The sequence below is a fragment of the Perna viridis genome, chromosome 3 (genome assembly GCF_037379345.1).
Source record: "Perna viridis isolate PV_CMFRI_1.1 ecotype Kerala chromosome 3, ASM3737934v1, whole genome shotgun sequence".
Lineage (NCBI taxonomy): Eukaryota > Metazoa > Mollusca > Bivalvia > Mytilida > Mytilidae > Perna > Perna viridis.
The window spans coordinates 36,129,650-36,145,444 of record NC_142447.1 but is presented as its reverse complement, the minus strand read 5'-3'; the positions used below and the strand labels follow the sequence as shown (position 1 = coordinate 36,145,444).

The 15,795-nt window shown below is 32.1% G+C and overlaps 1 protein-coding gene across 5 annotated transcripts; it reads right to left on the bottom strand.

Annotated features, from left to right (window-relative positions):
- Positions 1–4,109: 4,109 nt before the first annotated feature.
- Positions 4,110–15,753, bottom strand: LOC148622075 (pentatricopeptide repeat-containing protein 2, mitochondrial-like). Of its 5 annotated transcripts, none has more exons than XM_088571591.1 (9): positions 15,534–15,753; positions 12,165–12,257; positions 9,894–10,014; positions 8,567–8,705; positions 7,685–7,894; positions 6,544–6,660; positions 5,565–5,642; positions 5,014–5,121; positions 4,110–4,560 (listed from the first exon to the last, which is right to left on the bottom strand). In XM_088571591.1, exons 1-9 carry the CDS (start codon positions 15,535–15,537, stop codon positions 4,183–4,185), a joined length of 1,248 nt encoding a protein of 415 aa, XP_088427717.1. In that variant the 5' UTR covers positions 15,538–15,753; the 3' UTR covers positions 4,110–4,182. The 5 variants fall into 5 exon arrangements, with proteins under 5 accessions (XP_088427717.1, XP_088427718.1, XP_088427720.1 ...); XM_088571592.1 differs by having other exon boundaries at positions 12,165–14,793; positions 15,592–15,753; XM_088571594.1 differs by having other exon boundaries at positions 9,894–10,001; positions 12,165–14,793; positions 15,592–15,753.
- Between the last annotated feature and the right edge of the window lie 42 nt (positions 15,754–15,795).

Here is a 15,795-nt window from a genome sequence, read left to right as displayed (position 1 = left end):
AGTCGAATATATTAAGTGTAATTTTGAACAGAAATACCATATCTTACCCTTCGACTACCAATTGAGAAATTGTTTAGCTCATTTGGGATTATTATTTAACATTTTTTGGGACAAATTGGGAAACTTTCATCTGGGAAAACAGCCTTATTTCGGAGGTAACTTAAAGCAAACAATATCACTGTACGGTGGCCTTCGCAGCTTGCACTTCAAACATACAAGTAAAAGGAAAATGGATATGGTGGATAAGCCAAAGAAACAACAACCCCACTCGTGAGCGGGAGGAAAAATGTCAGCTCAAGGCCACCCATGGATCGTCAATAAACGACGATGAAACCCTCATCCCACTAGGCAGGCTGCAGCTAGCCCCAAAAACAACATCATAGACAGGTACAGAAAATAGTTGCCTCTATATCCTCCAAGTACATTTGTACAAATATAGAATGCTTCATCTTATGGGTATATGATCGCTACCACATTTTGATAATTAGTAATATTCTTAATATCCTATTACAAATATCGGAATTTTCAAAATTAATGAGATTTAATACAAATAGAGTTACCTAATGGGCTATTGAAATTGGAAATCAAAAGAACCAACATCCTTTGGAATATTGAAGTCTGCAGATAAAATCTAATCAGGTTTACATTACATTATAAAGTTATAAGATTCAATGGCACTCAGTTTCACGCTGTTTTCATCAAATCATTAATTTCATCTCCGACCAAGACCTGATCGTATCAATTAATATAACTTAACCAAAATGCGTATTAAAGTGGATAAAACCTTTTTTCGTTTTGATACGTATGGAATGAACTAAGTAGTGTAAAAAAAAGACTACATAAAAGGTTTAGCAGGTTCAAATCGGGAGGCATAAAAACACCATCAATAAAAAACGGTGATCGTTAGCTGTAATCTTTCAGACAAATTGGAAGGATAATTTCCAGCATTTTAGGTTTTGAAATACATGAGAAATCTAAGAATAAGCCACAGGTACATTAAAATGTATACACAATTTCAAATTCATAGTTTAGTAAAATATTTACTTCTGATGTGGCTTCATGAATTGTCTTAAATATTGGAGCATTTTAAAAAGTATATAAATTAAAAAAAACTAAAAAACTTGCATATTACTGTATCAAGTTGTATCTCTTTAGTTTCACCATAAGGATAAAAGGACAGAATAAGACTGAGAAAAATAATTCATTTTATTATGGAGTTATATATGGAAATCCACCCGTGTACCAGAAGTGACATATGGAAATCCAATGTACGAGAAGTTGTCTATGCATATCCAATGTAACAGAAGTTATACATGGAAATCGACTGTACCAGAAGTTATGTATGGAAGTCCAATGTACGAGAAGTTGTGTATGAAAATCCAATGTACCAGAAGTATACATGGAAATTGACTGTACCAGAAGTTATATATGGAAAGCGACTATACCAGAAGTTATGTATGGAAATCGACTGTACCAGAAGTAATATCTTGAAATCGATTGTACCAGAAGTTATATATTGAAACCGACTGTACCATAAGTTATATATGGAAATCCAATGTACCAGAAGTTATATATATGGAAGTCCAATGTACGAGAAGTTGTGTATGAAAATCCAATGCACCAGAAGTTATACACGGAAATTGACTATACCAGAAGTTAAATATGGAAATCGACTGTACCAGAAGTTATATATAGAAATCGACTGTACCATAAGTTATATATGGAAATCCTATGTACCAGAAGTTATATATGGAAATCCAACGTACGATAAGTTGTCTATGAAAATCCAGTGTACCAGAGGTTATACATGGAAATCGACTGTACCAGAAGTTATATATGGAAATCGACTGTACCGGAAGTAATATTTTGAAATCGACTGTACCAGAAGTTATATATGGAAATCCAATGTAGCAGAAGTTATATATTGAAATTGACTCCCTCCTTTTTTCTAGTGGCAATCAAAATTTGTCGACCCTATTATCCTTGTGTCCCATCCATCTTTTCATTTCATCACCATCATCATCATTTCATGTTCATTTTAACACCCATTTCATGTTCATCACCTGAATATAGCTGAAATATTGCTGCTCGGGCGTTAAACCCCAACAAACAAACAAACAATGAAATTGACTGTACCAGAAGTTATACACGGAAATCCAATGTACCAGAGGTTACCTTCTGTTTATAACCGTTTGTAATATTGCGTAACATTTTTTCAATCGTACAATTTCATGCTGACCTAAGCAGTGCATATCTAAATTTAATTATCTACTGATTGTTAAATTCAGAACTGTTAATTAACTAATAGCTACCTACTTTACCACCACTGTATAAACAACCTGTTTAAATAAGCATCAATATCAGGGGCCACCAAAAGAGGTTGAAAAGTAACACACGTCAAACCTCTTAAAAATTAGAGGCTCTAGAGAGCCTGAATTGCTCATCTAGTTAAAAATAGTCTTTCTTGCTTTCTTAAGATGGACTCTTGACCTTATTGTACTACTGTCACAAGAATCATTTAATCAATAGAGAACATTATATATTATAGTTATCTACCTGGTTTTAATATTAAAAAACAAATCTCTCATTGATTTTTTTTTACTTTTCAAGAGCAAGAACTCTGACATTGGTCAACAATTTTGATCTTTATGAAATTTTCGGCATAGGTCAGTCTCACCATGTTGATCAATTTTACCCTGTCAGAAATAAGCTCAACTCATTTGTTTACAAGTTATTTCCAAAAAATTTCCATCTGACCCCCTATGGTCTATTTTAGTAACATTGGCCATGGTTTTTGCAAGATCATAAATCCTCACACACAGACTGTTAAGGATATTGTAAGGTACATTCATGCAAAGTTTTCTTACCATCCATCCAGTAGTTTAGGAAAAGATTTTCAAAGTTGGAAATACAAAATTCTGGAAAAAATCCATTTCAGGACCCACAACTCATTCATCCTTCAATGGATCATTCTGGAAATTCTGGCATAGGTTCAACTAATCATGCTGAACAATTTAACTCCCTAGATATTGTCAAAGATATTCTAATTAACAATTATGCTAAGTTTTGTTTCAATCCATCTAATAGTTTCAGAAGAGAAGATTTTCAAAGTGGGAAATGTAAAATTCAGGAAAAAAATCCATTGCAGGAATTGTAACTCATTCATTCGTCAACGGATCATTCTGACAATTTTAGCATTGGTAAATCTCATCATGCTTAACAATTATACCCACTGCCAGGTTATAGCTAAACACAACTCTTAATGAGTTTTTTCCAAAATTCTTCAATTTGACCCCTATGGTCTATTTATAGAAACAGCACCTATGTTTTTTGCCACATCAAAAATCCTTACAAACAGGATTGTTAAAAATACCCTAAGAAGTAGTCATGCAAAGTTTGGTTACATTCTATCAATTAGTTTCAGAGGAGAAGATGTTTGAAAAAGTTAATGGGCAACGAAGACAAATACCACGGTAGTGATGGCAATAGCTCACATAGCCTTTCAGCCAGGTGAGCTAAAAAAGGATTACGAATGCAGTGTAAGGACAATTACAATTAACATACTAGGAATACAACTACATAATACTTCTAAAAATGCATTTACCTCCTTTCTAAGCCTCATCTAAATACTGTTTTCATTTCTAGTCAGCACACTCTTATGTTTGTATGCTAAAAATCTGTTCTGAAGGACAGATGATTTACTGATAGGTTTACAGCAGTAATATGGGGAATATGAAATCTGTAAGGAAAGTCATAATGTGTGTTTGTCTCAAATACTTATGAACAACATATTGTGTTTGATTAGAACAACTACTACTTAAGATTGAGCCAAATAAATGAAGTCCTGAAACATACTTTATTTTTTTTTAAATATGGACATTTCCTGATTTTCTACTTCCATTCAGACAGGAGTCAAATGGCATTTGTTCAAGGGGTCAAAGGTTTATTCTAAACTCACACAGACTTTGTTCTCTATAAATAAGAATATTTCACATGGGCATAAATCAATGTTTTTTCTTAACTTACTCTTTTATCACACCCAATTATTCACAGCAATTGCTATAAGATACCTTGTATGTGGCAAAAAAAGATTTAGAAATGTACAAAACTATCAATAAAATTTAATTATATCATCTAATAAAAAAAGACAGGATTTAAAATATAGCAAAATTGACTTTTGACTTAACTGCTATCTTTTAAACTGGGCACCTTAGGCATTAAACTGGGCAACTTTTTCACTTGGGTAGTTTGTTTGATGTCCAGGAGTTGAAACCTGAGACGTCTAATTTGATGTATTGATTGTCTTGTTTTAAAACGTTCGTCATTATCTGTCTTTTTCTTGATAATTGTATTGTCTCGACCAGAGACATTGTCATCTAGTCTTTTATATCTATACCGCCGTGCTCCTTTTGGAGAATTATACATGATCCCGTCAAGATTGTCAAATAAGGTTTTACTTCGTATTACCGATTTCTTTCTAAAATGTTTCAAATATTCTTCATATGTTTTTCTTAATTCATTGCATCCAGATCTTGTAATAGAATCATTCAAAGCTTCAAGCTGAAAGAATAAACAAGTGTGTCAAGTACATCACAGGAGATTAAAAACAACAATATTTGTTGATAGTAAAACTATAGTCAACAGTCAGAAATGGGTATCTAACTTTAAAAATGTGCCATTACATAAAATTATAAATGTAATTTCAGCAGTTTTACTGTATTGGTCTTAGTACTCTAGATTATTACACATGTATCATGTGATATAGTACACTCGATAAACTTAAAGTAACTCATTCCACCAAGAAAATTAATGGAAATATGAAACAATTGTATGATTACAATTGTACAATGTACTTTCGTCAAGCTTCTCAAAAAGATCAAATCTATGACTTGATGGATACAGGACATTTTTTATTCAAGATGTTTAAACAGGACTAAAGCAAATAATTTTAATCACAAAGAAACATGCTTTCAAAAACATAATTCAAAGTATAAGTATTTAATAATTGCTTACACAATCTGGACAAACAAACATTTCTCTTTCTTCCACTCTATCTAATGTAAAAAACTCCAGTAGTGACATTGCTTGATCTGGTCTGTCAAGGTGTGACAATATAATTATCTGTGGGTGACAAAGAATCAAATGATATGAAATTGAAAAAAAATGATTGTCAGAAACAATGAAACCATCAATGTTAATAGTTACTGTAAACAAGGTACAGAGGTTTCAAAATCAAAAGCACAAGTAGAAACCTTCAACACACAACAGGGAAAGGCAAAACAAATGTCATAACCACATAGTCAAATTAACATGAGGAAGTTCAAAACTAGTGTAAACAAAGGTACAAATAATTATAAGTGTACTGATTTCATAGTTTTGAGAAAATAAAGTACTTACACTGGTTTTTATTCTGAATATAAACATTACATTTTTTAGCAAGATAAGAGTAAAAAATATAAACACATCCCTCCTATTTCTGGTTAGTTGTTAAGGGGCTGTCCAAATCTTTGTTTCTTCTATTAACTTCAATATCATACTTTGCAACAGTAATATCATTTCCATACCTTCAAACTAATATTAAAAACTGGCATCTGTCCTTCTGATTCCAGATTTAAAATATCTAAAGCAATGGCTGGGGACTCCTACATTAATGAAAAAAAAAAGAAAGTCGTGACATTTAGATGTCAAGAAGGTGTCCAAGTAGAGTATTGATTAGATTTAGACTCATTAATGTAGAATGGACTGGGTACTATCAAGAGTTTGTATGTACACATTTCAACATAGACCTCAGCCATGCAAAACATATCATTCCACCTGAATCTCTCTGTAATGCAAGTCAAATACGTGTTCTCCATATTTTTTAGTAATAACTAATACCATTCTTCAGGGAATGCAATTAAAGCCAGCACTCCATGGTTTAGTTTTACCATGCTAAATTTAATAAGTGGATTACAAAGTGAAACAGCTCAAATTCTAACTGGCGATGCCATTATGAGGAAGAGATTTTCGAAAGAAAAAGTTTGGAGAGTTTCAGGGCATGAAATAAAAATTTAAGATATTTTGCAGGAAATTTGATAATTTTAAACCTGATTTTATGAACTTTTTTGCAAATTTTTGCATATTTTTGCATGGTTTCTATGGTAACCCTATTTGCTGTGGGTAATTTTTTTCCAGAAAATTTTCACTGCACCTTGAAGGCCTTGGCTTGAGCTATTTCTAGATATATAGATTTACAGATGCTTGACAGTTTTTTAAAGTGATAAATGTTACAAAGCATCAGATTACAAGACCAAAATTAGGCAGTTCTACAATACTGTGGAGTGCTGGCAAAGTTACAAATTTTCTGTCATTTTCCTTTTGACTCCATACAACTACAAAAAGACATTATTCTGAAACCAAATGGCACGATGGTCAAGTAAACTTTCTTCAAAAATGATAAAAATGAGAGTTATATGCTGTTTTCTTTTACTTCTTTTCTTCTGTAGTTTTTAAATGATAATTACCTTAAAACATTTAGTATATAAAATAACATTGTACTGGTACCTGTTTCAGTGCTAACGCAGCAGCATAGGCTCTTGTTCTGTTGGACAAAGATTCATTTTCATTATGGTGTTTCTCTCTGACTAATTCTACTGCTTTACTCAAAGATTCAGATGTGTTCTGTAAACGAAAGGAAAATAACTGTGTTATTTACTGATATAGGTAAATTACTTATTAAAATAGTGCAATAAAGAAAAGGTTCTAATGAAACCAAACTACACTATGACCAAAAAGGTGAAGCTCATATATCCCCAGAGTCTCAGACTAAGGAAAAATTCACTAAAAGAAAATAATACATAAAATAGAAATGAAATAGATCACATACTGATGATAGATCCTACAGTAGAGCTTATATATCTACACAATGTCCTTGTTCTAGGATTTTTTATCGAAGGAGGCCCTCTATTTTTTCTGCACAAACTGTTTTTCTAATCTTACATTAATACACAATTACAACATATGTTTATCATGCATTTTCTAAAACACATAAAAAACATTTATTTGTCATATGTTTTTATTTCTTCAGGACCAACATTAAAAACATGTCTGGGACTAATGAGCTAATTCATGTAACACATGGAAAAAAAGATATCAAATGGTATTTACATGTTTCACATATGACATCATATATGAAAAGAACACAGTTTTTGTTTGATTTTGTTTTCATGTGCTATTATTAGCACAAAGACAAATGTATCCATATTGGTCCTAAATATATGTTGCAATTTTTTGGAAGCAAACAATATGATATGGATGTATCTACCAGTATTCATCAAACAATATGATATGGATGTATCTAACAGTAGTCATCAAACAATATGATACGGATGTATCTACCAGTATTCATCAAACAATATGATATGGATGTATCGACCATTATTAACCACCTACCAAAAGACGTTGAAATATTTCAAAAACTGACCAATTGATATGAATTCAAACCGGGCATCTATTCAAGGCCAATATGGATCAAAACAGGGCCAATACGGCATCACAACTTCCGGTCGTTTGGCACCGCCATTTTGGGACCAATACAACCGCCTTGACCAATATGACAGACCTCAAACCTATAACAGGGCCAATATGAAATTACATATTTATTAACATATAGTATAACAGGGTAATAACAATAAATTTACATTACCATCTTATACAGAGCAGCCATTACTAATGTTGTATGATTCATGTCAAATAACTTCATGCCAACCCTCAGCTTCTCTTTCCTTGCTTTGTTGAAAAGATCTAAGAATGATTCCTCATAAAATTCCATCACTTTGGCATACAACCCAGCTTTATACAGCATGTCCATGTAAATCAAAGATGCAGTTGGTTTATGCAGATCTTCCATGAGTTCCTTAAAACAAACATAAACCATGTTTCATACTCAGAAAAATCTCAAGGTCCTCCATACTAATAATATTGTGTCTGTCTTCATGCTTCTAGTATGTTTCAAAACAAGGGAGGGAAAGACTATAACTATATTTGTTTAATAGATTATGGTGGCTAAGTGGTTAGGGTACTTCACACTTTACTTGCAACTGATGAAAGACATTCAGTCAAATTAAATAAAAACTACATACTTGAAAGTCAAACTGGGAATTTTAATTTTTAGCCCTTTTAAGATACAAATCTGTTTAGAGCTATTCAAATGAATTGATTGATTGATTGATTGTGGTTTTATATCCTATGACATATCTCCTACATGCTTTGTCTTTAACAGAGATGTAGTGTTTATTAATTCTACTATCTTTTGTGTGACTTGGGATTGAGTACACATGGTATCATTTGAAGCGAGCATGCTACCAGGAGACTAAGAAGGTGGTTGAAAGCTATTTATCAATATACAAGTACATTTTTTCAAAGCAAAGTCATTTCTTTAGATTAAATAAGAACCAGGGTATATAAACTACACATAACATTATATACAACCATACTATTCATTGTCTTTTACTTAATTAGTTTGTTCTTAAAGTGGTTGTTATTACTGTTGATGTTTTTTTTTAATAAAATAGTGTTATATATTTACCTTATCTTCCATCAGCTGTATAGCAATATCTTTCTTTTGTAAATTATGCAACATCCTCATAAACAATGGTCCAAACTGATATGGGTTATCCTTATTACTTCCCTTTTCATTGGTCATTTTATTATTTGTGGAAAGATACCTGAAAGAACAAGATGAAGTTGTGGCTATTGGCATTCAGGGGGTGTTCTGAACAGATTGAAAGTATGACTATCTTGTTGTAAGCCTTGTCCAGCTAGTTAAGACTACCTTATCCATCAATCTGTTAGTAGACTTGCTCACTGAAGAAAGTGATGTCTTTATTATGGTGAGAAATGTTTGGTTTAAAAACAACAAAGAAAATTCTGAAATTATATTTTACTTTACAAAATTAAATCTTTCCCTGATATCACAAAAAATTTGAACTGAATTTAGCTTTAACTTTTATTATTCAATAATAATGTTCATACTTTCGTGTTCCATTGAACAGTTAAAGTATACACCTGATCTTTAAGGCCTTGAATTTATGCATTACTGTTGTTGATTCTACAAAATGTCTATGAGAAGTATACAACTGATCTTTAAGGCCTTGAATTATGCATTACTGTTGTTGATTCTACAAAATGTCTATGAAAAGTATACAACTGATCTTTAAGGCCTTGAATTTATGCATTACTGTTGTTGATTCTACAAAATGTCTATGAAAAGTATACAACTGATCTTATAGGCCTTGAATTATGCATTACTGTTGTTGATTCTACAAAATGTCTATGAAAAGTATACAACTGATCTTATAGGCCTTGAATTATGCATTACTGTTGTTGATTCTACAAAATGTCTATGAAAAATATACACCTGATCTTTAAGGCCTTGAATTTATGCATTACTGTTGTTGATTCTACAAAATGTCTATGAAAAGTATACAAGTGATCTTATAGGCCTTGAATTATGCATTACTGTTGTTGATTCTACAAAATGTCTATGAAAAGTATACACCTGATCTTTAAGGCCTTGAATTTATGCATTACTGTTGTTGATTCTACAAAATGTCTATGAAAAGTATACACCTGATCTTTAAGGCATTGAATTTATGCATTACTGTTGTTGATTCTACAAAAAGTCTATGAGAAGTATACAACTGATCTTTTAGGCCTTGAATTATGCATTACTGTTGTTGATTCTACAAAAAGTCTTTGAGAGTTTATGCAGTTTATGAGATGTCATGATAGAAAATAAACTTGTGATATCGTTACTCACAACAATTTTTACATTTACAACAATATACCACAGACTTTTTACTAGATTAATTTGGAAAGTATCGCAATCTCTTATATAATATCAAGTAAGATACCTCTTGTATAGCTGTACACACTGTTTGACTTGGTCATCATTTTGAGCTACATATATCATATCTATCACCCTTGAACCAATGTCTTCATCTTTTATTTCATCAATATTTCTAAAAAGATTTTCTAAAAAAATAATACAAAATCTAAGTCAATAAAATGTGATTTTATGTTTATAATAAAAAAAAAACGATGAAGAGAACATTACCGTCACATTTTTATTACCAAAACTTACAAAACTGTTTTTGTCCCCATGTGGAAGTTCATGCAAGTATGCAGGTGACATTATTGTAAATGCTCTCACACCTTCACTTAATAACATATTTGATCAAATATATATAGATAATGCATTTTGGTACTAGCCTAATTTCAAACTCTTACTCTACATTTTTTTTGTTGATTTTGGTACAAGTTAGGGAAGATGCATTTCACTGACAACTTGATCAAGTTCTAATTTATTTGGGCGATGTATCAACATTTTTGGCATAATTTTTTAAAACTCCACCAAATAAAAATAAAAAAACAGCGTTCCATGTCTCCCGCAAAAAAAAAGAAGTGTGGAACATTTTAAATTCACTGAAATTTTCTAAGTCCAAGGGACGTAACTTCCATAAAAATCAATTAACCGTAACCAAAGTCAAACTTAATCTGTAAATTCTCATAGTTAGACTACATACAAAATATAAAATCAATTGGTAAAAGCATTACAAAAAAAAGTAGAAAACTGTAAATTCACTGAAATTTTCTAAGTCCAAGGGACGTAACTTCCATAAAAATCAATTAACCGTAACCAAAGTCAAACTTAATCTGTAAATTCTCATAGTTAGACTACATACAAAATATAAAATCAATTGGTAAAAGCATTACAAAAAAAAGTGGAAAACTGTAAATTCACTGAAATTTTCTAAGTCCTAGGAACGTAACTTCCATAAAAATCAATTAACCGTAACCAAAGTCAAACTTAATCTGCAAATTCTCATAGTTAGACTACATACAAAATATAAAATCAAATGGTTAAAGCATTACAAAAAAGTGTGCAGAAAACTGTAAATTCACTGAAATTTTCTGAGGCCAAGGGCCGTAACATCCGTCAAAATCATTCAACCGTAACCAAAGTTGAACTTAATCTGTAACTTTTTCATAATAAGGCTACATACCAAACTTATTTGGTAAAAGCATAACAAAAAAGTGCAAAAAATGGGGACGGACGGTACGACAGACAGATGGACGCTCTGCGTTTCAATTAGACACTCATACTCAATTTTTGTAAACAGGTCAGTAAAACATGACTTCCATATTGGTCTTTAAAATTACATGTATAAATTGGCACCTGAGTGCCATACTGACCAGTGATCATCACACTTTGAAGTTTTACTAAAATGATCCATAAGCAGTCACACACATTGTTAATTGATGGATATTCATCAAACCATGGAAGTATGATATCTAGACCACTAAAACTTTAATGGAAGACTTATCAGTGTTAGAAATGAAAGTTTCATGTGTCTTAGGCAATAGGATAACCTTTAAAGTCATACCCTGTAGAAGTTTTATATATATTATGAGAATATGTATGGTGTCAAAGAGACAACCCACCAGGATGAAAATTTTAGCACAAGGCTACCAATTGGTCTTCAATGAATGATGAGAAAATCCTCATACCACAGAGCAGGCTGCAGCTGGCCTAAATATCGTATGTATGTTTTCTACACTATTTTAATTAAAACTTGTTTATCCTTACTGGTGGTATCAACAAAAAATTCAAAAGCATAAAATCAACCACAAGTGTCCTAGTAACAAGGCAATTCTATATTGGCATCATGACTTACATGTACATGTATGACTGAATTTACACTTAATTAAGTGCATCATTTTGACTGTACATGTACACAACTATTTCGGTTTCTTACTAGCACCTTGAAGCATGATATATTATTGCTTCATGGTGAAGAATGACCACTATAGATACCACCTGGTACTGAATGATGGCAGTGACTTTGTAATTCTTTTTCAAAAGTACCCCTCCTTCTGAATTTGGAAGAAAATAAAATCAATTTGGAACCTAAAAACTTGAAGTAAACAGTCATTTATTTTGGAGGGGGGATTTTGCATGATTTTTAGATAGTTTTGCTAGAAGAAACACCCTATATTCTAAGGTAAATTCAACATAACAAAATCACTGAATGGTTACTGTCTGTGAAAGGCTTCATTGTTCTAGTGATACCTCTAGGTTATACACAAATGACATGAAGTGACATTTTGTATGAAGAACTTACCATTTAAAGCAAATAGCTTTCCCTGCATCTTTTGACAACTTTTCCTGAATCTCTTTAATCCTAATGTTTCATCACACATTAACAATCTTCTGACTGGAAAAAGAATGTGTAATAATTTTACTGATATGATTTATAGACTACAAATGTCTGTAACATTAAGAAAACACTGATCACACTAAGTACACATAAGTAAAACATCTAAGAAAAATTGGTAGGGCACTAACATGTTATAAAATCCATGAAAAAGGGCAGGGTGTTCTTGCCTCCCAAACAGTCTGTATGGAACACTAATTAAACTAAGTCTACAAATTTTACCTAACACCAATGTGTTGGGGATATCATGTACTTCACATATAAAAAAAATTACTTTATTATGACTGGTCAACATTAAACTGAAGGAAGAAAATAAGCAGACTTTATTGATTTTTACCGATAGATTCTGATTGGCTTGTGACATCACTAAGTCAATTTGGTACTGATACAAGTACTGCATATTGATACGTAAACAAAGAATATTCTGTTAATATTTCTACGATCTTGTATTTTTAATCATCAAATCATGCTGTCTTGAAAAGCTTACGATTGCACAAATATTTTTTTTTACCAGCAACATAAAGTAGCCATTACTGCATTAGATTTTCCTCAGACATACTAGTCTTCTAGCAGCAACCCAGTTGTTCCTGAATGTTGTCTGATATTTGCGGACATGTTGTGCCTAAATCTCTTCTCTATATTTTAGGTTGAAATTATGGGGAAAAGTCCTAAATTAGCACTTTCCTCTGACATTATAATCAATTACCTACTTACTTTCACTTTACAAATCGATTTTGAGATGAAACAGCTCAACCAATCATGGTGGCGCCCATGGGCGTGGCAATTGAAAATCTCTAATTTTGAATCACGATTAACTAGTTAAGAAAAGGAAATTATTTCTTTTCAATACAAATTTGTAATTTTCATGAACATTTAAGAGATTAGTTTTGACTTTATGACTTGCACAATAAAAGTGAAAGTACTATTGTTTGTGGGGTACCAATTTTTGTGATTTTCATTGGTAAGTCAAACCACGAAATTTGGTTCCCAATGAAAAGTAGATTCCCATTAAAGTGTATACTGAAAACTTCAAAACCAATAATTCAAGAATCCACTAACTCGTGTTTCTTCCCTGATCCACAAAAATTGGTATCCATGAATGAAAGTACTTTCACAGTAGTCTTCTCAGAATCTCCTTTAACATACACCCCCTGCATTCAAGGACCATTGGTGACATTGACATAAAATTGTCAAGTTTCCAATATCCAAATTTTGTTACCGCAATTTCAACCATAAATGATGAAGTTTCTTTCATAGTTGAAAAAGTTATATTGAACACAAGCATGGTATTAAGTTGCCACAAAATATCAATCATAATATTATCCAAATATTTACAGAACACAGACCAGGGAAAAAAATATTGTTTCTGATGATACATTGTACAAAACACTTCATTTCCTTCTGACAGTACATCGTACATAAGTTTAAACATATATCTTTGGGAGATTAAAACATCATTTTCATGAATGTAAAAATGAACTATTTCTTCGATCACTTATGACAAACATATGACTTAATGTGGACTTCAAACCAAGGAGTATAAAAGTTTTATGATACATAAGTTAATGAATGGACATGCAATACATCTATGGTTGGCATGTACTTGAAAATGAACCTTACTGCCTTTTTAAATTTTCAGTTAAGTGCAATAAGCAAAAACTATCCATAAATCATTTATCATCATTTTAAAACTAAAATTTGTTCACAATTCAAACATAAATTAATAGTTTCAAAGAATATTATTCCTTTTCATGCATTTCAAATTGTAGTCCAAGATTGCTCTGACGTAACATTTGTACTTCCTTTTCTCAACATGTGTCCAATCCACCTCCACTTTCTTGATGTAATTGTTGGCATGACTGGTTCTTGTTTGGTCCTTTGCCATAAGTTGTTATTGCTGATTTTATTTGGCCACTTTATTCCAAGGATATTCCTTAGGCACCTGTTTATGAATACTTGTACTATTTTGGTAGATGCAACTGTTGATCACCATGTCTCTGATCCATATAAAAGCACTAATTTAACATTAGAGTTGAAAATTCGAATCTTTGTAGATGTTCTTAGTCTTTTGCTCCTCCAGATCGGCTTGTGGATAGCAAAAGCTTGTTGTGCTTTCTTTTTCCTTGCTACTATGTCTTCATTTGTCCCTCCTTTTGTACTAATGACACTACCAAGATAGGTAAATTGTACCACATCTTCTATTTCAGAACCTCTTATCTAGGTTTTATTTTCACTTTTAGCATTGATGCTCATAGATTTTGTCTTTGTTGGGTTGATGTATAGTCCAACAATTTTAGCATTTGATTCTAGGTTGAAGGACTGTTCTTGCGAGTCTTTGTGGCGATGTGAAAGTTGGCAAATATCATCGGCAAAGTCTAGGTCTTCAAGACATGATTGTAAAGTCCATTTAATTCTCATAGGTTGACTATAAGATGTTTTGCTGACCAAATCTATGACCATCAAAAAGAGAAGACGAGAGAGGAGACATCCTTGTCGAACTCCTGTAGACACTGGAAAAGGATCTGTTAGGTTCCCACTGTGGAAAAATTGACAAATGAATCCTTCATAGAGCTAACGAATGATGTATACAATTTTCTCTGGAATACCATAGTGTCTGAGAATGTTCCATAGTACTTGATGGTCTATACTATCAAATGCCTTCTCAAAATCAATAAATGTAAGCTATAGTGATGTCTGCCATTCAATGATTTGTTCTGTAATGAATCTTAAGGTAGCAATTTGGTCAATACATGATCTTTTTTCACAATATCTTGTTAAATTGTTAATTATTTTCAATTTCTGTTCTCATAACATGAAGTACTACAGAAACGCATAAACATAATATTCTTAATAGTATAAACTTTCATTACATACCTAGTCGTAACTTTTCAAGAGCCAATAGAGTAGTAAATTTTAGTCTCGAAGTGCACATCAAAGTTGGTGTGCTTGATTTTTATATGGGACGAGCTCTAATGTCCACGGCCCCAGCTTGTCTCGCAAATCAGCCATTGGACTTTAGAGCAATCTCAGACTACTCTTATTGGTGATAAAATTATGTACACAATGCTAGTATCGCATGATTTTGGCATTCTCACTCTGCCAAAAGATTTCAAAATCAGTTGGTTAGCACTACAGTTTCACATCTTATTAATTAAAAAACTATGACAGTGGTTGGGAAGGAAATTTAGACTTAGAGAAGGGGCCATTTTCAGAATTTTTTAAGGATATTTACAATCTTGCCTTCCCATCCCCTGCTATCATAATGACATTATATACTCATTGTATTCAGCTGTCTGAGCTGGTCTAGTATTGGAAAATAATGTAACTCATTTACATTGAAGTTTGGTACAATAACTCATTTTCAGTTGATTCAGCAATGGTCTAAGTATCATCATATTGAGTACTGTGAGAAGCGTCCACGTATACTCCTCTAATGATTGGCAAAAATAATTCTGGTCAGTGCAGATCATTGAGGAGAAAAAATGATGGGGACTGCAGCGATAGAAAATAGAATTGGTTTGACCAAAGACCAAAAATA